The 24579-nt window shown below is 38.1% G+C and overlaps 3 protein-coding genes across 5 annotated transcripts in view; 2 read left to right on the top strand and 1 right to left on the bottom strand.

The window, feature by feature from the left end:
* Window positions 1-18688, top strand: part of LOC129943505 (NADPH-dependent diflavin oxidoreductase 1) — an 80610-nt gene extending 61922 nt beyond the window's left edge. The window contains exons 1-6 of one of the 3 annotated variants that reach the window (XM_056053008.1): window positions 354-493; window positions 1130-1513; window positions 1588-1811; window positions 1873-2089; window positions 17453-18092; window positions 18173-18687. In XM_056053008.1, coding sequence (XP_055908983.1) covers window positions 1141-1513; window positions 1588-1811; window positions 1873-2089; window positions 17453-18092; window positions 18173-18452 — 1734 coding nt within the window. In that variant the 5' untranslated portion in view covers window positions 354-493; window positions 1130-1140 and the 3' untranslated portion in view covers window positions 18453-18687. Of the gene's footprint in view, window positions 1-353; window positions 494-896; window positions 970-1129; window positions 1514-1587; window positions 1812-1872; window positions 2090-17452; window positions 18093-18172 lie in introns of those variants that run through there. The other 2 variants (XM_056053007.1, XM_056053009.1) reach the window with 2 other exon arrangements.
* Window positions 1-24579, bottom strand: part of LOC129943510 (trafficking protein particle complex subunit 1) — a 145877-nt gene that overhangs the window by 6318 nt on the left and 114980 nt on the right. The window lies entirely within an intron of this gene.
* Window positions 8065-9194, top strand: LOC129943509 (U3 small nucleolar ribonucleoprotein protein IMP4). The gene is made up of 2 exons (XM_056053012.1): window positions 8065-8366; window positions 8439-9194. Exons 1-2 carry the CDS (start codon window positions 8180-8182, stop codon window positions 9158-9160), a joined length of 909 nt encoding a protein of 302 aa, XP_055908987.1. The 5' UTR covers window positions 8065-8179; the 3' UTR covers window positions 9161-9194.

Raw genomic sequence — 24579 nt, 5'->3', positions numbered from 1 at the left:
TCTCTCTGCATTATTATCTGTACAACAAAATTTATTTAAAGTCGATATCTCTTCTGGTTCTTGAACTATGGACGACAAAAAACGTCTATTTCGACTCTAGGGACCTTGAAACGTCGAGAAATGTCAACATTTTCAATTCGACAAATCGGACCCATTACAATAACTTCCTATGGAAGTTAATAAACGTCAAATAAAGTTGGGTAAGAAACTTGACATCTTTTTTAATTGTTGAACCGCCCCAAAGTCTTCTTTAGAATTGAACTATCCCATTTATTTATTTACCTTACGTTACATTAAACAATCGAGACAAGACAATTCCTTACGTCTACGATATATTTGTTGTGTTTTGTGTTTTTTTAGTGTCGACTAACGTAGTCAGCTGTTTGAGATTTAATAAAAAGACCATCTTACAAATGTTTTAAGATTATTTTTATATAAAGTGTGAAACAAAATAAGTTATTTTATATTTGCTTAGGATAGAAAAATCAAAGTGGTAAATATAAATAAAGAATTAAACCCAAATATCATTCACCCTTAAGACTTAGTTCTGACAGCAGCTATGTTGCATGTTCGAATGATTCATGTTGCATGCAACGTACAGTAGAGGCTCTCTTAGTTATAACGATGATGTTTAAAATAACACTGTTCAGCAAAAATATGTGTATTCAAAAACAACATAATTTTTGTATCACCTCAGTTTTTTATAATATGTCTTTAAAAATCTTCAAGACAACCAAAAACTGAGTTTTCTTTATACTGTCAAGCCGGAGGCCTTGGATTGAATCCCTACCGGTGCCAACTGGTTTTTTTCACGAGTACTGCATCTTGCGAGGAATTGACAAATTCTCTAAGAGTAATTCTTGTCATGAAAAGTGTTCTTTCCCAAATTAGCCGTTCGGATTCGGCTTTAAATAGTAGGTCCCCTCCATCCCTGACAACAGTACTCGAACAAAAGAATGGTTAATAGTTGTAAGTAAGAGGATTTTTAATTTTTTTCAGTCGCATATATAGGATACTCAAGTTATTAAAAAATTGACAGTAATTGCAATCTTCGAATTTATTTTACCAAAATTTAAAACTTCTACTTTAAATACGGTTGTTAATTTTTTCAACATATGTATATTTACAGTCTTAACAAAGATGCGTCTACTAGTTTTATATGGTAGCCAAACTGGAACAGCGCAAGACGTTGCTGAAAAAATATGGAGACAATCCAAGTCATACTCATTTACTGGCCCATTTATGTCCATGGATGACTATGCTATTGAAAACTTAATACAAGAGCAACTTGTGATTTTTGTTGCTTCGACAACAGGACAAGGAGAGGAACCTGATAATATGAAGCATTTTTGGAAATTTCTATTGCGAAAGAGTTTGCCAGCAAACTCATTGCAAACGTTGAAATTTGCTTGCGTTGGCCTTGGGGACTCCAGTTATTCTAAGTATAATTTTGCAGCGAAGAAACTTAACAAAAGATTACTTCAGCTTTCTGCTTCTCCTATAATTCCTCTGGGTAAAAGTCTTCTTTTTTGATTTAATTAATTACAGTTAAGGATTAATATTTACTTTTGATGTTTTAATTAATAGGGCTTTGTGATGATCAACATGACCACGGAATGGCTGCTACTTTACTTCCATGGATTCAAGATCTATGGTCGCAATTGAAACAAATCTATCCACACCTCAAAGAGAATTCATCAAGTGAATTTTGTTATAAATGGAACGTTTGGAAAACAACCAATTCAATTCCTTCAAGTTTAACTCATTTGAAATGGCCACTTAAGGAAAATCCTTATAGTTTTGAAGTCATGGTATGTTTAAAAAAAAAAAATTACCATAGATTTTTGCGTGTTTTAATTTTTGTATTTTAAGGAAAATGTAAGAACCACTTCAAAGGATCATTTTCAAGATGTTCGATTGATAAAGTTAAAATATTCGTCTAAAAATTTAACTTGGAATCCGGGTGATATCATTCAAGTTAGACCATGTAATTCGGATGAGAAAGTCAATGAACTGTTTGATATTTTGGATGAACATAATCTGGGCTTTGATAGGAATACTTTGGTTGAATTCAAGGAGAATCATGAAGGTAAGAATTTTAAGATTATAGAAAGGTTTATGGATAATTGCAGCACCTGTGGGGTCCTTTTTTGATACAAGAACTGGCTTTGTGATTTTTTCTCTGACACCTTTTTAGGAAAATTCAATTAGTTTTATTGGCCTAAGTTTTGGTTTAAGGGAACAGGAACATTAAAATTTTTTTCGGAAGCCGATTCGGTTGCTACCAAGAATTTTACACACGACTGATAGCATTTTATCATTCTAGAGGATGCGGGAAGATAAGTTGTTCCCAGTTAAGAGTTAATGGTTGAGTAATGGTGCACATAGTTATGCCAATCTGTGATTCTCTTTCTCTCCCAGGATGAGTTGATTACATTTAGGAAGTCTCTTGGCGTTGGGGATAGGTGAGATATTACCGCGTGACTAGAAGCATTTATTGCTGCTAGGTCCACTAAGTCGTTTCCTTTTATGTCCAACTCGTCAAGTTGAAGCAAAGAGTTGGTTGTGCCTCTTCCGTGCTAGAATACAAGCTGGTTTCTGGGGATAAGAGTCGTGTTTTTGTTTTCAATGTACCAAAACAGCCGGCTAGAGATAATTTTTTCAAATAGTTTGCTCAGACATGGAATTAATATAATGAAAACAAATAATAATTTAAAATACATTATGATTTTCACCAAAATTGAAATAACATTTTCATTTATTTCAATTTCTTAATTGTGTTAAAATATTGAATTTCAATGTTCACGTGACCAGACTTCGTACTGCCTCAATCGATAAATAGAAGACCTTTACTTTTGTATAAATTAATTTCAAAACGAACAAACTTTTAAAGACTGTCCTTGCGATTTATTTACTGTCATCGCAAAAGCCAGACGTACTGGAAATTGTAAGCGTTTAAAATCGAATGGTAAATCCATTGGAATCATCGGTATTCGCGGGATGAAGACATCCTCTACTTTGTATTTCCTTTTATGATTATTGCCTTAATGACGTTATTCATCAGCTTTTTCACAGCCAGTCTTGTTCCATTGCATAGTCGAGGTTGATTAATGTTACACAGCATGATGACAACTGATCCTACTTTTAACTGCAAATTGTGAGGTGGTAATCCAGGCAATTCCAGTGAATTTAAAAATTGTACTGGAAGAAAACTCTGAATGTTCGCATTAAGATCCTCGACATCTTTATTTTTCGCTGCCAATATTGCTTGATCACCCAGCCAATTGTGGTTAATGAACTTTTGCACTATATCTGAGGAAATACGCGGAATAAACTCCTCTTTTGAATATGTGATGTGACAGAAATCTGTAGCTAATGTGATGAATCCGGTCGAGGTGTCCATTGCAACTTTTTTATCTCCAATATCTAACAACTGCTTTGCAAACACATTTTAATTTTCATCATATTGCAAAAATACTCGCACGTTAGTTGTTAATTGAAGTGGCTTTACGTACTGCCACAAATTCGGGAATAACTGGAAGAGTCTGACGAAAATCACCTGACAAAAGAATCATGGCCCGACCAAAAATATTTTGATTGTCACGAAGATCTTTCAATGTTCTGTCCAGCGCCTCCAGTGACCTCTTATAGGCCATTGAGCATTCATCCCAAACAATTAATTTGCATGCCTATAGGATCTTGGCCATTGCCCTATTTTTGGCGATGTTGCAAACTGGTGCTTCGGTGATTTGCATGTTTAATGCTAATTTCGAGGCAGAATGCGCAGTTCGTCCGACTTCTTGTAGAGTCGCAGCTATTGCAGGTGAAGCCAACGCTAGAGCAACATCAGTTTTCGATCTGATCCTCGCCAAAAGCAATGAAATTAAGAACGTTTTTCCGGTTCCTTCAGGAGCATCAAGGAAATAAATTCAACGAGATCCACTATTCACAGCTTTTATCAAAGTGCCTTACGCAATTCTTTGTTGTTGATTTAATTGTGCAACATTTTTGTACGAACTGTTTCGGCCAAGGCTTTAATGTCGTACTGTTGTTCCCTTTGCAACTCGTGGTTTAATGCATCGTGCATATGACGATTGGGTAATGTCATTCCCAAACACGACAATAATTTATTTAATATCAATAAACACATATCTTCTATCATGATCAATGTCTCATTGTAAATTTCTTCTGTCATTTGTAGTGTAGGACTTAAAGACATGTCATCTCTATACTTAACCCACAAATCTTTTGGATTCGAGGGGAAACATGTCGAAACGAATTTGATGCGGCGGTGAAAATATTACGGAATTAATTGTGACAAAACTTAAGATTTATCAAACAAAAAATAATCTGATACAGTTACCACTAAAGTTAGCTAAAATTAAGTTTCGCGAAGCCGACCAATTAATTGGAAATCAGTACTACTAATAGTTTATTACATTTTTTTGTCGCTTTCGCGATTTACTTTTGTTTATTTTCGGAACGCGACATTAGATTCTCCAAAACGCACGCGAAGACTATTTTCATAGATATTTTTGAATTTAAACTTTATGCAGCGGTAATAAATTGCAAATTGACTCTTTGATGTTAGGAACAGACCTAAATTGCTTAGACTACAGTGAGTGATTATAATTTAATATGAACTTTATTGAATAACAATAAAGTTCAAATTGTCTCTAGAAAACGTTTGTATGGGAAATATTCGATTTTTTCTCGCCTTTCAAACCATCCCTAAACCTCCACGAACATTTCCAGACTTACTTAAGGTGGCGCTACAGTCCTGTGTGAACTAGGGTCTCACCCAACAAACTTCTCCATCTAGCCCGGTCCCTAGCTAGATGTCTCCAGTTTCCACCTGATCCGCGGTCTTCCTCTACTGCACTGTCCTGTGGGTGTGGATTCGAAGACTTTCCGGGCCGGAGCATTGGTTTTCATGCGCTCTACGTCACCCAGACGTTTTGCGTTTGATCTTAGCGCTGTTGTTGTTTTTTGCGTTTACAGCAGAGCCTAGGTAGACGAAGTATTTGATTACCTCAAAGTAACTTCTGTCGATGGTGACATTTTGACCAAGACGTCGGTGTTGTATGTCCTTTCTTGACGACAGCATGTACTTTGTTTAGCCCTTATTAACCCTTAAACCCATTTTTGCCGCCTCTGCCTCATTACTCACAAAAGCCCCATTGACATCATGCTGAGTTCTTCCGATTATGTTAATGTCATCAGAATATGCTAGTAATTGGACAGACTTTTGAAAGATAGTGCCTCTAGTGTTGACGTGTGAGCTCTGCACTATTCTTCAAGCAGGATGTTAAAAAAATCACATGACTACGCATCACCTTGTCTAAAACCTTTTTTGACACCGAAAGGTTCTCTTAGGTTGTTTCCAACCTTTATGGGGCAGCGTGAATTCTGCATGGTCATCCTGCACAAACGGACGAGTTTGGCAGGGATGCCAAAACTAGACATGGCTCTATACAGCTCGTCCCTGTAGATGCTGTCATATGCGGCCTTGAAATCGATGAAAAGATGGTGGGTGTCGATTTGGTGTTCTTGGAGTTTTTCCAGGATCTGCCGTAATTTGAATATTTGATCAACTGTGGACTTTCCTGGTCTAAAACCACACTGATAAGGACCTATCAGGTTGTTGACGATGGGATTTAGACGTTCACATATTACGGCAGAGAATATTTATAGGCGATGTTAAGTAGACTGATTCTTCTATAGTTGCAGTTTACAATTTAGAGGGTCTTCTTTTTTTCAGTATCGGGCAAACAATACTGAGGTTCCATTCATCAGGCATGCTTTCTTCCGACCATATCTTACAGATAAGTTGGTGCATGCTCGTAACCAACTTATCTCCAGCTGCTTTAAAAATTTCGGTATTCAAGCCATCTGCTCCAGCGGCTTTATTAGACTTCAGCTTAGATATGGAAATGTTTAATTCGTCTAAGTCGGGAGGATGGGATTGTTGGCTTTCGTCGTCTATGTTGAATGGATCATCCTGCCTGACAGTGGAATTCGGTTTGTTGGCGCCGTTATACAGTTTGCAGAAGTGGTCCTTCCATATCCTCAGCATTGACTGCGTTCGTCTTTGCAGCCTTCGGTTCTAGGTATATGTACCTGTGAATTTTGTTTCACCTGTTCATGCTTTTAAACCTCTCAAAATCTTCGACCGCACGCTTCTCATGCCCTCTCTCTTTTTTCTTCTGAGAAGTCGGCATTTCTCTCGCCTCTTCTGCTCATAGAGCTCACGAGCAGCTCTCTTCCTTCTATGCAGCACCGCTTTTCGTGCCTGTTGTTTGGCTGAACTTACCTACCGACATTCCTCATCAAACCAGGGGTTCCTTGTTGGTGACCCAGCACTTCAGAGGCGACTTCTTTCATTGCATCTTGGCAATGTTGCCACTGGTTTTCGGTTTGGTTTGAAACTCGGTCGGAAAAGGATTTGGCGATCTCTTGCGATTGTAGCCGTTCGACGTTGTACCTTTTCTCAGCACCTCCATGTTTTGCCTTGGGTCTGGAAACCCGAAGTACTACCTTGGCTACAACGAGGTAGTGGTCCGAGTCGATGTTAGGTCCTCGGAAAGTTCGTACATCCATGATGCTGGAAGCGTGTCTGGCGTTGATCGTAATATGGTAAGTCTGGTTGACGTCAGATTGATCTGGAGAAGTTCAAGTTCTTTTGTGTATGTTGAGGTTCGGAAAACGCGTACTGGCTACCATGACGTTTCGTCCCGCAGTAAAATCTATGAGCCTGAATCCGTTGTCAGAAGTGTTGTCGTGCAGGCTGTCCTGATTATTCCACCAAAGATGTTTTTCCTTTCTAGCTTGGCATTAAAATCGCTCAGGACAATTTTAATATCCTATCACTGGACACTGCTCATATGTTTTGTCTAAGAACTCGAAGAACATATCTTTGGTATTGTCATCTTTCTTTTGTGTGGGGGCGTGCGCGCATATCAGGCTTATGTTGCCGAATTCAGCCTTGATGCGTGTGGTTATGAGGGGCTCATTAATGCACCTGTAGCTCAAGACTTCTTGCCTAAGTCTGGCTCCAATGACAAAGCCGCATCCAAATAAGCGCTGTTGGTTTTCGTGGTCGTGGTAGCAGTCACCATAGTAAATATCGGAAGTTTTCATCCCATTTTTGCCCGGCTCATCCCATCGTATTTCCTGGATGGCGGTGATTTCTGCTTTATAGCAGTCTAGGGCCTCCGCTAATTCTTCGGCTGCACGTGGCCTGTTAAGGGACCTAACATTCCACGTGCATAACCGAAGTTCGTTGTCCCTAATTCGTTTGCGTAGGTTTTAAACAGTAAATCCGTCTGTATCCGAGGCTTGTTGGTGCTTCGCAACTATTTATTGTTGTATTATTATTTTAAATAACTGAAATTTGGTTTTAACTAAACTAAAAGTCTTTGCATAACGCTTAATTTTTAATGAGTTCGAATACCATTTATTTTTGTTTTAGCCGAACTAAAAGCTCTTCATTTTTGTAATCTTGAATCCAAGTTTTACTCAACTCTAATTTTGTTTTTGCCAAAACTAAAAGCTGTTAATTCTTTTGCCTTAAAATTATGTATTAATTATTAAGTTATTTATTTCTATTTAAGCTAAACTGAAAGCCCTATTTGCATCTTAATATAATTTTTCCAATTTTTCATTTACATTTTGTTAAATAGTAAACATTTTCTTTGAACATAATTGAAAAAAAGACGGCATTGCCACCGCAAAAACACTTTTATTACCAAATTTATATAACAGAAACTATTGTATTTAACAATTTTAAGTAATAAAAATCTATCCATCTATCTAATTCACAATTTGAACCTCTCATCAATTCGCCCTTTTCGCATGTAGGAGCAAATATGCAATCAAATGAACGGTTTAATATGTCAAGGATTTTTAGGGAAAACCAATTCTCGACTAAATCCGTTCCAAAGATTTGTCTTTGAAATACAGACTCTTCTGTTTCTGTTTCACACACAAACACCAAAATACACTTTCAACTTGTTCGAGTTCGATTCGTTTGACATTTCTTCCATTCCAACGTCACCACACCACGTGCGGTTGTGGTCGAGTGCGAGTATTTATTTTGCATTATTCACTTATTTCTGTTGTTCTTAAATTATTTTTGTAAATTTTGGATAAAAATTAATAACTAAAGAACACAAACAACATGCTCCGAAGACAAGCCAGACTTAGACGGGAATACCTCTACAAGAAATCTGCAGAAACACGACACAAGAAAATACAAGAGAAGAAAGAGTTGCTTGAAAACAGTCTGCAAAAAAATACACAAATCCATGGTAATCTCCAGCGACAGGCAATTCAGCTTCAGGAAAAACTCAAATACAACGTAGAAGGTAAACTTTCATGATCTCGTCCTTCTTTTCCATAATTCCAAAGCCATTAATTGATGTTTCTTTATATTTTAGATCCAAATGGAATTACCGAAGCAAATATCGATGATGAATACCGTTGGGCTGGCTGTGAAGATCCAAAAATCATGATCACCACCTCACACAGTCCTTCGGCGCGATTGAAGATGTTCGTCAAAGAACTGCGGTTGCTATTCCCAAATGCACAACGAATGAATCGCGGTAACTATGAGATGAAACAACTAATGCACGCTTGCCGTGCCAACGATGTGACAGACTTCATCATCGTTCACGAGCATCGAGGGGTTCCTGATAATTTGGTTATCTGTCATCTGCCTTACGGCCCGACGGCATTCTTTAATATCTCTGGAGTGGTAATGCGGCATGATTTACCCGATGTCGTACCTATGAGCGAACAAAAACCTCACCTAATATTCCATAATTTCAAAACAAAGCTGGCCGAACGGACAATGAATATCTTAAAGCACCTTTTCCCGGTTCCAAAGAAGGAATCAAAACGAGTGATGACATTCGCTAATCACGATGATTACATTTGTTTCCGTCATCACACTTATCAATATGTCAATAAGGAACTTGAACTGAAGGAGGTCGGTCCTAGATTTCAATTGAAATTGTATCAGATCAAGTTAGGAACATTAGATGAACTTCAAGCCGCCAATATTGAATGGGTGTCGAGACCATACATGAATACAGCTGCTAAGCGAAGGTTTTTGTCCGACGATGATGGTTGGGTGCAGGACGATAACGAACAATTTTAGTTAAGAATGCAAAATAAAATAAATGTTTTTTATAAATACAGACAATATTTTATTCTTTGTCCTTGAAGTAAATGTTTTTAGTGGAAGATACTTTATCCCTGTGCTAAGTACACACTGTCGTCCCACAGGCCTGGGTTCAAAATATTTGTCAAGGTTACTGCCTCTTTCATCTTCCAGAGTAGTTCTAGTCATAAAAAGTGCCCTATTTTGTTATCGATTGGAACTTTAGATGCGCTTATTTGTTACAACTTATTTAGGTTCTTAGACCTACAAAGTCAGGGGGTGTTCCGTAGCGGGACATAGAGTCTCAACTACTAAGAATTTAGAACATTGAAAAGAGTACAAGTATTTTTCTACTTTCAATTCTTTATTACTTGCAAGTAACGGTTCATTTTTATGTCGTTACTGTGACAACCATATATGGTAATAAAAATGTGTCAATGATTGAAAAGTAAAAAACCGTTTTGCGAAAAATGAAGATTGTTTGTGATTTGCGTTTTTTTTTTAGCTGGACATAGATTTAGCACGTTTTGCAATCAAAGAGTGTATTTTTAATTTTTTTTTAAATAAAATAATAACTTTTGAGGTAATTAAATATTCCTTTTATGATCTATATTAAAAAAAATAATTAGTCATGACAAAAGGAAAATGGTGCTCAAAGGAAAAAAAGAAGTCTGATCTTGAAAATGAAGTGAAAAGGGCGGACGGTAACAGACATTTACAATATAGGGTTTATAATGCCCTTCGTCATTTCAAAAAGTTTGGAGTGATTGAAAACGTTAAACAAAACCCCGGGCCAGAAAGCCAACTACAAATGAAGATAGAATTATTTATAGGTTATCGACCAAGGTTCCGTTTAAGACCTCCAGTGCCATTCGAAGCGAACTTTCAACGAACTATGGAGTAAATGTTTCCTCATGGACCATAAGATGCCGATTAAATGAAAACAATCTACATGGGCGCGTTTCTCAGAGAAAACTGCTTGTATCAAAAAAAATCTGAAATCTAGGTTAAAGCACAGATAATAAATTTATACAGATGTCTCATCCCAGCACGAAAAAATGAAACATTTTTTTCTCTTAACAGACAAGCCTTAACAGACAAGAGCTTTTAAAAATAAAGCTGAGAAAGCTCTTTTTGCCTTGCTATTTTTTTTTCGTTTTAGTAACTTTTCTCTTCTCATTTGTCATTTTGTTTGCCAACGAATACAAAAACAAAGTTTGGTCCGTTGCAAACAATAATGTATATCTTTTTTTATGCGCGTTTTGGTGCGTAAAAGAATAAAGGGGTGATAATGTTGGATCTTTTTTTTGTTTATTTTTTTGTGAATGTCGATTGTTAGGTGTCCGGTAAGGAGAATTGAAGAAGTTGCTTGTGTATTGCTATATGAAAATATTGTGTGGGCAAGAAGGGGCAAGTGAATGTGCAGATGATTTGGTTTCTGTGTTTTACGTTAGTACGATCGTACGTTCGCGACGTTTTTCTCGTCGTCCATAGCTGAAAATCAGAAGAGAAATAGACTTCAAATTAATTTTGTTATACAGATAAAAATATATTTTTTGAAAAAAATCCAATTAAAGGTTTTTTTATAAATCAAAAAAAAAAACTAAACAAAAATTTGTCACCTCGAAAATTTTACGAATAAAAAATTATTTTATCTTCAAACCAATTTTGTGCAACGAAAAATAAAGTTTTTAACATCTGGTAAAATTTTGAGAAAAATCTAATTGACATTTTTTTATAAATAATAATTATCTAAAAAAAACATTACTCAAAATTGGTAAAAATTGAATATCGATTCAAATATCTTTTCAAAAACTTGAAATTTGGGCTTCAATCTTATTTTATCTTATAAGGAATATTGTTTTCAACATTCTGAAAATTGTTGAGAAAAATCGAATTGACAATGTTTGTACCTACAAAAAATTAAAAACCTAAAAAAATTAACAAAAATTGATCGATTTTCGACTCAAATAACTTTTCAAAACTTTAAGATATGTATTTGCTTTAAACTACTTTTTAATTTAAAAAAATATTGTTGTCAACATTCAGTAAAATTTTGAGAAAAATCGAATTGACAGTTTTTTTTACAAAAATAAAAAATTAAAAAACAACTCAATAAAAGTTGGTAAAATTGATTTTCGACTCAAATATCTTTTCAAAAATTTGAGATCATGGTTTCCAACCAATTTTAATTTATAAGGAATATTGTTTTCAACATTCTGAAAAATTTTGAGAGAAATCAAATTGACAGGTTTTTTTACAAAAAAAATAAAAACGTAAACAAGAAAATTAATAAAATTTGGTAAAATTTGATTTTCGACTCAATACAATTTTGAGAAAAATAGAAATGAAAGTTTAAAAAAAATGTTAAAACCTAACATGTATCCAAAGAGTCTGTTTAAATATAAAAAGTAATGAATTTGTTGATCATTAAATATTATTAAGAAAGTATAAAGGCTTGTGCAGAAAAAAAAATCGGTTCATTAGTTCTAGAGAAAACTTAAAAACAAAATAACGGTTCTCTTCTGGAGAAATACAAAAATATGACAAATCAAAAATCTAAAATAATCATGTTATAGAAAATTAGTCGACTTAAAAAGAGTAAAAAAAGGCTTTGGTCTGATGAAAAGAATTCTCTCGAAAGAGAAATCAATTTGATGAAAGGTATAAATCAAAACACCAAGACTTTTGCGAAACTTATTTTATCGCAAACGTTCGTCCTGCGGTTTCAACTTTCTCAGAGATCAACCAGGATTACACTTGCCCCATCCATCTTCCTTATATAGACGTTACAATATATAATACCTATGCAATTTAATTGAAGTCTCTAGCGTTATTGGTTCGTGAGATATTTAGGGTTAACCAAAATGTTCGCCTTTTGTTTTAACTGCTATTGTAAAAAAAACCACCCACGCAATTTTCTTGAGATTCATTTCAGCATCTTTCTACATTATTATCTGTATAACAAAATTTGCAGTCGATATCTCTTCTGGTTCTTGAGCTATGGACAGCAAAAAAAAAAGTCGCGAACGTACGAACGTAGGTACACACGCACAGACATTTTCCCAAAATACTATGGACCTTAAAACGTCGAGAAATGTCAACATTTTCAATTCGACAAATCGGACCCATTACAATAATCAAAAAGGAAAACGTTTTTTTATACAGTTATGTCAAGGAAACATTCAAATCTACAGGAAGACCCTTATTTGAACAGAAAACAGTACATATTTTATTTTTTGCTGCACAAAATCTACTTGTCCATTTTTGAGGAAGTTATCTCTTTGAATAAAAAAAAAAAGATCAGTTCTTTTTAAACTATAAAAAAAATATTATTTTAATTGTTGACACATTATGTACAATGAGGTACATACATGTACATTGGACATATGTAGGTACCTCATCATGTAGGTACCTCATCATCCAATTAAACTATAAAAAAAATATTATTTTAATTGTTGACACATTATGTACAATGAGGTACATACATGTACATTGGACATATGTAGGTACGTCATCATCCAATTGACACCAGTCAACAACACTTCATTACGTTTAAAAACATATAAAACAGAAAAATGTATTTGTGGAGATTTTACAAAATTGAATAAAAAGAAGAATTTATAAAATAAATCCACATGAATGCACGCAACTAGCATTTACATATCCGATTATAAGAACTCGAGCTATAAAGACAACCTTATCCTAGCTTTGTTTCTATTTCCAAAGACAACTGTAAATATTTTTTTTTTTCTCGTCGTCGACAAGCGATCAACTCTCCTGCACCTATTTTCAACGCATCACCACCAGCCACACCACAAAAAATCAAAATAAAACAGTTTTGTTTTCATTTGTGAAGAATGATCTTGGTGTATTATGTGTTACCGTGCATTAGGATTATGAGAGGTAAAGAACATACAAAAATGATTTCAGATTTTTCTTTGCCTTAGTTTTCATTCATAGGAAAGAAGACGAGCAACATAGCTTTCGTGTATTCATTTAGTGAATGTGTTGAACTTTTTGAAAAAGCTCTTTTTTTGGTTGATTTCAGTTTCATATATCATTTCTCGCCATAAGGGTGAGACATCTGTATATTTATTATCTGTGGTTAAAGTTTGCCAAAGCTCACCTAGACAAACCAATTAGTTTTTGGAAAAACGTGTTCTGGAGCGAAGAATCCAAATTCTGCGGTTCGGATCTTATGGAAAATATTATGTATGGCGTCCAAAAAAAGGGAATATGATCCATGGTACACGATTAACACGGTGAAGGCAACGTTATGGTCCGGGCTGCTTTTTCATGGCACGGCGCGGCGCAGTAGAGGAAGACCGCGACTCAGGTGGCGCACCCAGGTGGGAGAGGACCTCAACCAACTTGGCGTGCGAAAATGGAGACAGCTAGCTAGGGACCGAGCTGGCTGGAGACGCATGTTGGTTGAGGCCCAGGTCCGCCCCGGACTGTAGCGCCACCTTAAATAAGTAAGTAAGTAAGATTGTGCTGGCCATTTCAAAACGTCGATTTTATGCACCTCTAAGGCACACTACACTAACTTTGAAGTGTGTTTAAGGTCGTTGTCGTGTATGAAGCGCTATAATAACGGCAAATTGTCTTCTTTTTAGTGTATCATTTTGGTGTCAATTTTTACGAGGGGCAAACGCCGCGCCGCCGTCCTTCGGGATTGGATTCGAAGACTTTCCGGGCTGGAGCGTTGATGTCCATCCGCTCTACATGACCTAGTCATCTAAGCCGTTGGACTTTAATTCTGCTAACCAGGTAAGTTTCTATGTACAGCCCGTACAGTTCGTCGTTATATCTTCTCCTCCATTCTCCATCTATGCGTACGGGACCGAAAATCACCCGAAGAATTTTTCTCTCGAAGCATCCTTTGACGCTCTCATCTTTCTTTGACAGGGTCCAGGCCTCAGCGCCATAAATAAGAACCGGGATAATGAGTGTCTTATAGATGGTGATTTTACATGCTCGAGAGAGGACTTTACTTCTCAATTGCCTTCTAAGTCCAAAGAAGCAGCGATTTGCAAGAGTTATTCTTCGTTTGATTTAAGCGCTGGTGTCGTTGTCTGCATTAATAGCGGTGCCTAGGTAGACAAAGTCCTTAACTACCTCAAAGTTATAGCTGTCCATGGTGACGTTTCGTCCAAAACTTCGTCGTCCAGTGTCCTTTTTTGATGACAGCATATACTTGGTCTTGCCCTCACTGACCACTAAACCCATCTTCTTTACTTCCGTCGCAATGCTCAAAAACGCTCCACTGACATCACGCTTTGATCTTCCAATTATGTCAATATCATTTGCGTATCCGAGTAATTGGATGGACCTTTGGAAGATTGTGCCTCTAGTGTTGACGGTTGAGTTTTGCACAATTCTTTCCACAACGATGTTGAAGAAGTCGCATGACAGTGCATCGCCTTGTCTAAAACCTTTTTTGACATCAAATGAATCGGTAAGATCTTTTCCGATCTATATAGAGCAGCGTGCATTCTCCATCGTCATTCCGCACAAACGGATAAGTTTGACAGGGATGCCAAAACTAGACATTGCTCGGTAGAGCTTTTCCCTATTTAAAAAGTGATAAAGAGATGGTGGGTATCGATTTGAAGTTCCTGGGTTTTTCCCAAGATCTGCCGTAGTGTAAATATTTGGTCGATAGTGGACTTTCCTGGTCTGGAGCCACACTGATAAGGACCAATCAGGTTGTTGACGAATGGCTTCAGACGTTCACATAATACGGCAGAGAGGATCTTATACGCAATGTTGAGATTCCACTCATCGGGCATGCTTTCTTCCGACCATATTTTGCAGATGAGTTGATCTGCGTCGCCGAGGTTGAGTGGTTCTATCTCCCTTACAGCGGAATTCGGTTTGTCATCGCCGTTATATAATTTGGAGAAGTGATCTTTCCATATCCTCAGCATCGACTGCAGTTCTACTACGATGTTCCCCTGATCGTCTTTACAGGCATATCGGTTCGTGGCTGGTACCCTTGGCAAGTTTTTTTTTACCTTTTGGTAAAACATACGCACCTCATTCCTGTTGTGACATCCCTCTATCTCCTCGATCGCGCGCTTCTCATGCTCTCTTTTTTCCATCTAAGAAGCCGGTGTTCCTCTCTCCTTTTCTGCTCGTTGAGCTCGCGAGCAGCTCTAGTCCTTTTGTGCAGCGCCGTTTTGTATGCCTCTTGTTTCGCTGCGTGCGCTTGCCGGCATTCGTCGTCAAACCAGGGGTTTCGCTGTGGTGGCCGTGTGAAACCTAGCAATTCAGATGCGGCATCTCTGATAGCTGCAAGGCAATGTTGCCACTGGTTTTCAATGCTTAATGCAGGCAGCATAGGACTCCTTAAGAGGTTATTAGTAACTCGATCGTAAAAGGACATGGCAGCCTCTTGCGATTGTAGCCGTCTAACGTCGAATCTTCTCACAGTACTTCCTTGTAGCCTCTCGGAATGTTCGAATATCCTGTATACTTGAGAAGTGTCGTGCGTCGAACGCAATGTGGTCAATCTGGTTTACGGTTGATTGAACAGGAGATTTCCATGTCCCCTTGTGGATATTAAGATGCGTGAACTGCGTACTAGTTACCAAAACGTCTCGCCCCGCAGCGGAATCGACCAGCCTGAATCCGTTGTCGGAGGTGGTGTCGTGCAGGCTGTATCTCCCGATTATTCCACCAAAGATGTCTTCTCTTCCTAGCTCGGCATTAAAACCTCCTAAGACAATTTTAATGTCATAGCCAGGGCACTGCTCATAGGTCTTGTCCAAGAGCTCGAAGAATATGTCTTTGGTGTGTTCATCTTTCTCCTCTGTTGGGGCATGCGCGCATCTTAGGCTTATGTTGGCGAATTTAGCCTTGATGCGGATTGTCGTGATGCGCTCGCTCACATTGTTGAAACTCAAAACTTTTTGCCTGAATCTAGTTCCAACAACAAATCCGCACCCAAATAGACGCTGTCTTTGTTCTCGGTAGCAGTCGCTACCGTAGTATATATCGCAGTCTTTTAGTTTGCGTTTGCCCGGTCCATCCCATCGCACTTCTTGGATGGCTGTAATATCTACCTTGCAGCAGTTTAGGTCTTCCGCTAATTGTTCGGCTGCACGTGGTCTGTTAAGGCACCTAACATTTCACGTACATATCCGAAGTTCGTTGTCCTTATTTCGTTTGCGTGGGTTGTCAACAGTGAATCCGTCCGTATCCGAGGCTTGTTGGTGCTTCGCAACTAAAGGTATTTTTTACGTGGCCAGGAAGTCACCCCGACGCGACGGCACAACCCCCAACCTGGAGGGCCAGATCCTTAGTATAACACCAAGGAAGGGGAGCCGGATAGACCGCTCCTTACAGGCCTGGGCTCCGAATATGTCGAAGAAGCCCTATAAGGTGTTCACTAAGTAGTTCAACCTTACTGGAACTGTAGACCCCACCGTTGATTCCATCTCGAGAATTCGTCCGCTGCCGCCTGGATAAGGAAAGGTGCCTTAGTGGAAACACCTCTCCCCCCCTCTCTCGTTTGCTGCCCCCAACAACTTTCCACTGGGGTTGGAACCCAATCTCCAGTTGAGGTACTAGGCACCCGATGTTCACCGCGGGGAGGTGAGAGTAGGAGTTGATAGACAGAGGTGGGTTTTGAGAAAAACCTGTGGACGCTTGTGTCCTTTTGAATTCACATGTCTACGATTTGAGCATCGGCCAGCACAATCACCCGATCTTAACCCGATCGAGAATTTGTGGAATGATGTTGTACATAACATTGAGCAAAAGACAATCAATTTAACACAGTTGTTTCAGGAGATTAAAAATGCTTGGTATGCAATTCCTAAGTCACCATGTGAGGCTTTGAAAGTTTGCCAAAAAGAATTGCGTCTCTACTGCAAAATAAAGGGTTCCCTACCAAATACTAAGAAAAACTTAAAATTGATAGCAGTAAGTAAAATTTTATCAAGGAACTATTGAATGTGTTAAATTCGTGTCCAGACGAAAAATTGATGTTTCTACATTTCATACTTTTTTCTTCTTACCGATGTTAAACATATTTGATGAAGTACTATGAAAACATAGTGCAATGTAAATAAAATATAATTAATTTCATAATAAGAAAACAAATTGAAAATTAAATAGTTTTTATTTTCCTTAACAAGTGTGCTAAATTCTTGTCCACCAATGTATGTGCCATCGTGGTGGATGATTAAGCGCTTTGGAAAGTAAACAAATTTTGTTAACTTATTTTTATATTTTGTTTGAATTATTTGTGTTTCTAACAAAATTAGTATTTCCTTTCAGACCTCCCTCTACCACTCCCATATCAACATCCAGTTACGCTTGGGCTACTAGCAAAGTATGTTTGGGACCTCAGTTGCGTGCCTAGACAGAGTGCCTTTGGGCTGTTAGCTTTGAATTGCAAAGACGAACTGGAAAAGGAAAAACTTGAAGAATTCACAACATCAGAGGGCTTAGAAGAATTAATAGCTTATGCAAATAGACCACGCAGATCTATATTAGAAATATTGTACGACTTTAGACATGCAACAGCTGCTTTAACGTTGCCCATATTATTTGAACTCTTTCAAATTATACAACCACGAAGTTTTTCAATAGCTTCTGTTCCTGAAGCCGGTACTCTCGATCTATTGGTGGCAGTTGTCGAGTACAAAACTAAACTATCTACCCCAAGACGCGGTTTATGCTCTAATTGGCTAAAACATCTAGCAATAGGGGATGAAATTCTAGGAACAATTAAGCAGGGTACATTAGTTTTTCCAAAAGATCCTTCAACACCTATGATTATGGTTGGGCCTGGAACTGGTATTGCACCATTCCTAAGCTTCATAGCGATGCGGGAGAACTCGGCGCAAATCAATACCGATGCTAAATCCATAGTGTTTTTCGGATGCAGAAACAAAGAAAAGGATTATTTTTGCAGGTAATAGAGTCGACCTAAAAAACAAATCTTTGTAATTGTATTTTTGATTTTGTGTTGTTTTCTTTTGTTCAATTTTACAGAGAATATTTTGAACGTTTTGAAGCAAAAGGAGTAGCGAAGTGTTTTACTGCATTTTCCCGAGACCAGGAGAACAAGGTTTATGTTCAACATTTGATAAAGGATAATAGCTCGCTTTTGAAAGATCTTATTTTGAATAAGACTGCAGTTGTTATGGTTGCCGGATCCTCGAACAATATGCCAAAGTCAGTCAAAGAAGCATTTACTGAATTACTAGACGATGAATTGTACATTGAAAAAATGATAAAGACAAATCGTTATCAAGAAGAGACTTGGTCGTAAATAGTTGAATATTTTATTAATTTGTAACTAAAAAATTAGAACACTTTCTAACTAGATATTTCTTTTAAGGGTTTATAATGTTAAATTAGTTATTTTGTACAGTGCTGAAAATGAAGCATTACATATTATATTAATCATAAATCGATTTAAATATAACTTCAATACAAATTATAGTCTTTTGTGAACTTATTCTTATCTTTATTTGATATAGTGCATTTATAATTAAATGAGAAATATACTCAAATTCAACTTGTAGATTTAACTTATTGGTGTTTAAAACTGCATGCATAGGTCGTGTGGGTTCGCTCGTGGAATTGAAAATTCACATAATCTTACAATAGAAATCGTGATAGGATTAAACTAAAACATATATTTGATTTTCTTTTTTCATGAGGGCTTTTCAACGGTTGACCATATTTATCCTTTATCGAGTATTGCTAACAAATACACTAAAAAGAAAAAGAAGATGTATGCTTGCTTTATCGACTTAAAATCTGCATTTGATACCGTCAATCGACAAGCTTTCATTCATAAAATGGCCTACGAAAAATTTGTATGTAAAACTTAAGCTGTGCTGCGGTGGAATTTGTTTTTGTGATACTTGGTTATGCCAGCGGATAACTCATCTTCTCTCCAGCTACAAATGAATAGGGTCCAAACGTACTAGAATATCTGGGACCTTAAAATAAACTCAGAGACAACAAAGATACTGATATTTGAGGCACGGAGCTGTAGAAGGTTGAGAGAAGAAAGGTGGTTCCTTAACAACCAACCTATTGAATTATATTCCGCATCGGTCAGATCTACCTCTCCTTTGCAATTATTGTAAAAGAAATGACCTTAACGATATTTACCATTTCATAGCTATTTGTCCCATACCACAAGAAATTCAAAGGCTCTTTTTTTTAACATAGTGTCCTCTCTAGAGAACAAATGTTTGGTGTAATGAACGGATCCGTTGGTTGGACAAATCTCTTTTTTTTTATAATAAACACACTCAAGGGGATATTACTACCCTTATTATGCAGAGTGTGATCACTAGGAAGAGGAGAGAGGGTTTAATAGAAGATGTCGGTGCACATTGGTTTTGAATTCCTGAATATTGCAATGACTAGGAAAGGCAATCCACATTCGCGTAGTACGGCTTAAGTACGAATCTCTGTATTTGACAGTACGGTCGAAATTGGGCTCGAGGGTATACTGATGAGCATTCCTAGAAGCACGAAGGAATAAAACTGGCTATTTCACTAGAGCATAAGCCGTTAAAATAACGGTAAAAAACTGTCAGACAAGAGACCTTACGACGATGTTCAAGCGAAGTAAATGAACTTATGATGATATTATCATCTATCAATTTAAATGCTCTACGTTCAATACTATCCAAGAGGCTTAAGTAAGTTGCAGGAGCACCAGCCTAGAGATGGGAGTTATACCCAAGCTTTGGACGTATGTAGATAATAGCCAGATCAAAAGGGGTGAAATATTTCTTCCATCGCCTAAGGAAACCCAAACACCTTGCGGCATTTTTGGCGACATCGCGTATGTGATCATTCCACAAGAGGTGGTTGGTGACACACATACCGAGAATATCGAGGTGTTTAGTCTCATTGGTGCAAGTGCCATTCATGGATAATGGCAATGGGGGTATATCTCGCTTTAACGATACAAGGCAGCATTGGGTTTACGAAGCATTGAATTCCACGCGGTTCTTAATTCCCATTGAACAATGCTGTTTAGGTCGGAATTTAATGAGCTTATCATATTTTGTCGGTGCAGTTCCTCATCCGAAGAAGAGGGATGTGAGTCTGAAAACGAATATGAAAAGCTAAGAGTACTATCGTCAGCGAAACAAAGTATTGGTATTGGATTAGATGTTGCAGACAGGAGATCATTAATAAAAATGAGAAAGAGTGTTGGAGATAAAACAGAGCCCTGGGGCACACCAGCATTTATTTTATGGTTTTCAGACTTGAATTCATCCAATACTACTTGTAAAGGTATAAAGGTATATACCAAAAATTGGACTTTTGGGAGACATTCGAAAAAAAAGTCGCGAGTTTTTCGTTTTTTTTTTGTTTTTTGCTATAAAAAATCGAAAGTTTTGCTTGTTGATAGTTCATTCCATGCGTTTACATGTCATTCGATCAAGCCGTTTTTGAGATATGATGGAGAAAAGTTTGAAAAATACAGTTTTATAATAAAGTTTTAAGTCCTCTTAACTATGAAAATATCAACTTACCTTTCAATCAACGATGCCTGGTCCATAGAGTATTCCTTCCTCTTCTTCTTGGAACTCTTTTAAAGCAGATTGTTCAGCTCTTGAATCAATTCTGGCTTCTATAACGGCATCACTTACGCGCCGCTCAGAACGTGAGATTCGTTTTTCATCACGATTCTCAACATAAGTATGTATGTAAGATACTTTACCCCATATTTTTCCATGGACCTGTTGTATCTTTAAAACGACTTCGAATTTTGAAAAATCCCTTAACTACAATATTCTAGACATATTAAAGTAGCAATTTATGAAAATTCGATTTTTTGAACCCATCACATGGGATGACCCCCAAGTTACATTGCCACTTTTGACAACAAACTTTCTACCGTTAAGCATTTTAGCAAACATACTAGGGTCACTGGAATTAACTGACCTAATCTTACGGCCCCATTAGCCAGTACTTGTTAATTGAAAACCTGTAGTTCTCCTTAATCAACAGATTGACATTTTTTATTGATGACTTCAGTGTCCTAACCTCCAAGTCGTGTGGGTCTGTAAGTCGTCTGTACAAGTTTTTGAGTCTTGTCAGTAAGCCACTCTTGTGCATACGTAGTGCGTCAATAGTCGCATTTCTGTAAGCGTCCGTTTGGTCCCGTTCTTTGTACTTTGGAATTGTCCGTTCCATCGTTCGTTTTATTGTTTCGTCCATCTGTTGTAAATGTTGATCAATTTCTTTATTTGTCAGGTTTCTGTTGTTTGGTGGGGCTATTACACTCGAACGAAGTTTTCTCGCTAGGGCGTTGAGGAAACGAAGCCAGCGCATCTTACTGTAATTGTAAGAATGCCTTGCAACGTATTCCTCCAACTCCACGCGTTCGTTCGGAATCTTCATTACAGCAGCCCAGCCAGTCCGCATTGATCACTGTCGTACTCGACTGTCAGTAGTCTGCAGTTTCGAGGGTGATTCCCCACTTTGTCTGTAAATGTCAGTCTTTTGTCGTAAATATCCAGAAAGGAGCCGCTGCTTGGGTATGATGGCTTTTCAGTAGCCAGCAGGTCGACGCTATATTAAACGATGTAAAGATTCATCAAATTAAAAAGATGGTTACCTCTGGGATTACTATGTTGATTTCCCCAATCTTCATGTTTTGCGTTCAAATCACCGGCCAAGATGAAATAGTTTTCTTCCAAGCTCAGTTTCAGTTCCCTAACAAAAATCTCGAGTTCTGAAGCAAAGAAAGTAACCTGCGGAGCTCCAGCCGCATAAGCCGCAATCATATATGTACATCCGCTTCCCTTGAGTGAGAGAGATACATACAACGCAAACTTCTAGTGTCTTGAGCTTTCGCAATTCATTGTTTTATATGACTTTATAAATAATGCCTTTTCGTATAAAGAAAGCGACACCGCCCCCTTGAGTGGAGTCGGGCCGATCTCTTCTTACGATATTGTAATTTTTATGAGTCAGTTTGTGTTTGTGGATTAGCTTAGTTTCGCTAGCCATAAACACATCGGGACTGTAGTCTTTCAACAATTGGAACATGTTGGCTCTTCGTTCAATTCTAATCAGTGGATTTACATTCACAGCTAGGACATTTAGGCGCGTCTCCGGCAGCACCCCCCATTATTGTCTAAATTGTGCCAGGCCAGGCAACAAAGAGTAGAGATGATCTTCCCTTTTGCCTTGCTCCTTTATCTGACTTTGCAGCCCTGTTAGTTGACCTTAAATGCTCAACAAACATGGGGCCTTTGGGACAACCGGTGGTGGAGCCTGTCTCGTGTTCCCATTCCCTGACACCATTTGGGCGTAAGAGATTTTGGGATCCACGAATTTTTGTTCGAATTCCATCGGCTTATTGACTGCCCTGTTTTTGCTTCATTTGTTGGACCTTAGGGCAACCCCTATAGTTAGCCGAGTGCCCTTGGTTTTCACAAACGACACACTTGAGCAGGGTCAAATCCTCAACCCGCTCATTTCCCACCTTGGAATCGCACTCGATGTGGCTTTCTGAGCACCTGACACAGCGCAACTGCATATTTCAGTTAGCTTTGGTATAGCCAAACCTCTGGCACTTTGTACATTGTAGAATATCGTCATGCCTTTTTAATGTGTCCCAGTGTTCAGCTTGATAGTGGAGGGATTCGATTCTCTTCACATTCTCCAAACTGCTTTTAGGCGATAATGTTACGAGTAACATTGACAGCGTATAACCCCCTCGCCTGGACTTCGTAGTGAAAGGCGTGACCCCGATAAAATCGAGATCGTCGGTGGCTTTTTCTCAGCTAAGAGCGCCTCCCGTTCCGAGCAGGAACTTATGCCCTTCAGTAGGACCGTCTTAAATTTTTCGGCTTGAGCCTGCTGTTGCTGGCGGTGTCTTTTTAAATTGCTCCCCTCCTGAAATTTTGGAAGCGGGTTTGCTTTGTGGATGTTGCTGCTGTGGTTGTTGTTGCTGTTGTTTTTGTTGCTTCTGCCTTTCTGTTGTCCGCGGGCCTCTTGCTTCTGCTTAGGTGGACTGAGGAGTGGCTGCATTTCCTCATTCAGTTTCTTCAAATTCACTTATGGCTGCCTTTAGATTGCAGGGCTTGCATCAGTGTATTTTCTTCTTGGAGGATTTGGTCAACATCTACCTACAACGCCTTTTTTGTCAATGGCTCTGGCTTTGTTAAGCTCTCATGTCTGTTTTTCGGCGGTCTCCGAATCATCACCCTCAGAGACTTCACTCTCTGACGTCATCCCTGTATTATTTAGTGGCAGCGGTAGCTTTCCTTTCAAAACTGCTCGCTAAGCTGCGTTGGGTCGTTTTACTAGGTAAGACGTCTGCCTTTTCCTTTTAACAGATGATTGCGGATCCGATGTGTAACTTGATATTACAGTAATTTGCGGTAACGCTGCTGGAACTGTTGTGGCATCACCCCATGTGTCAGCAGAGGTATCTTTCGATACCCCTGCTCTTTTCTCCTTCACCATTTGTTGACTCCGACTGGGACTCGAACCCACGACCCTTTTTTATCGACAAATTTTGTTCAGCGATGAGGCTCATTTCTGGTTGAATGGCTACGTAAATAAGCAAAATTGCCGCATTTGGAGTGAAGAGCAACCAGAAGCCGTTCAAGAACTGCCCATGCATCCCGAAAAATGCACTGTTTGGTGTGGTTTGTACGCTGGTGGAATCATTGGACCGTATTTTTTCAAAGATGCTGTTGGACGCAACGTTACGGTGAATGGCGATCGCTATCGTTAAATGCTAACAAACTTTGTTTTGCCAAAAATGGAAGAACTGAACTTGGTTGACATGTGGTTTCAACAAGATGGTGCTACATGCCACACAGCTCGCGATTCTATGGCCATTTTGAGGGAAAACTTCGGAGAACAATTCATCTCAAGGAATGGACCGGTAAGTTGGCCACCAAGATCATGCGATTTGACGCCTTTAGACTATTTTTTGTGGGGCTACGTCAAGTCTAAAGTCTACACAAATAAGCCAGCAACTATTCAAGCTTTGGAAGACAACATTTCCGAAGAAATTCGGGATATTCCGGCCGAAATGCTCGAAAAAGTTACAAAAAATTGGACTTTCCGAATGGACCACCTAAGACGCAGCCGCGGTCAACATTTAAATGAAATTATCTTCAAAAATTAAATGTCATGGACCAATCTAACGTTTCAAATAAAGAATCGATGAGATTTTGCAAATTTTATGCGTTTTTTTTTTTAAAGTTCTCAAGCTCTTAAAAAATCACCGTTTATAATATAAAATACACTTCTTCACTCTTTGGAAGTCAAAGAACGGCTCTATTCGGACGCCACCTCCACTGGACTAACGATTACTTACATATTTAAAACTGTGGCTTACTGCCTTCTTAAATTTAAAACCCTGCAAATGCACTTTTTAATTTAAAATTAACTAG

Source organism: Eupeodes corollae, chromosome 1 (genome assembly GCF_945859685.1).
Source record: "Eupeodes corollae chromosome 1, idEupCoro1.1, whole genome shotgun sequence".
Lineage (NCBI taxonomy): Eukaryota > Metazoa > Arthropoda > Insecta > Diptera > Syrphidae > Eupeodes > Eupeodes corollae.
Note: the sequence above shows the minus strand (reverse complement) of the source record. Positions and strands in the feature narration are given on the sequence as shown.

What these genes read in the sequence shown, in the direction of transcription:
- LOC129943509 (XM_056053012.1), top strand. Translation starts at nt 8,180, where the DNA reads ATGCTCCGAAGACAAGCCAGACTTAGACGGGAATACCTCTACAAGAAA. An exon ending in ACTCAAATACAACGTAGAAG is followed by an intron (nt 8,367 to 8,438) that starts GTAAACTTTCAT and finishes TTTATATTTTAG; the next exon opens with ATCCAAATGGAATTACCGAA.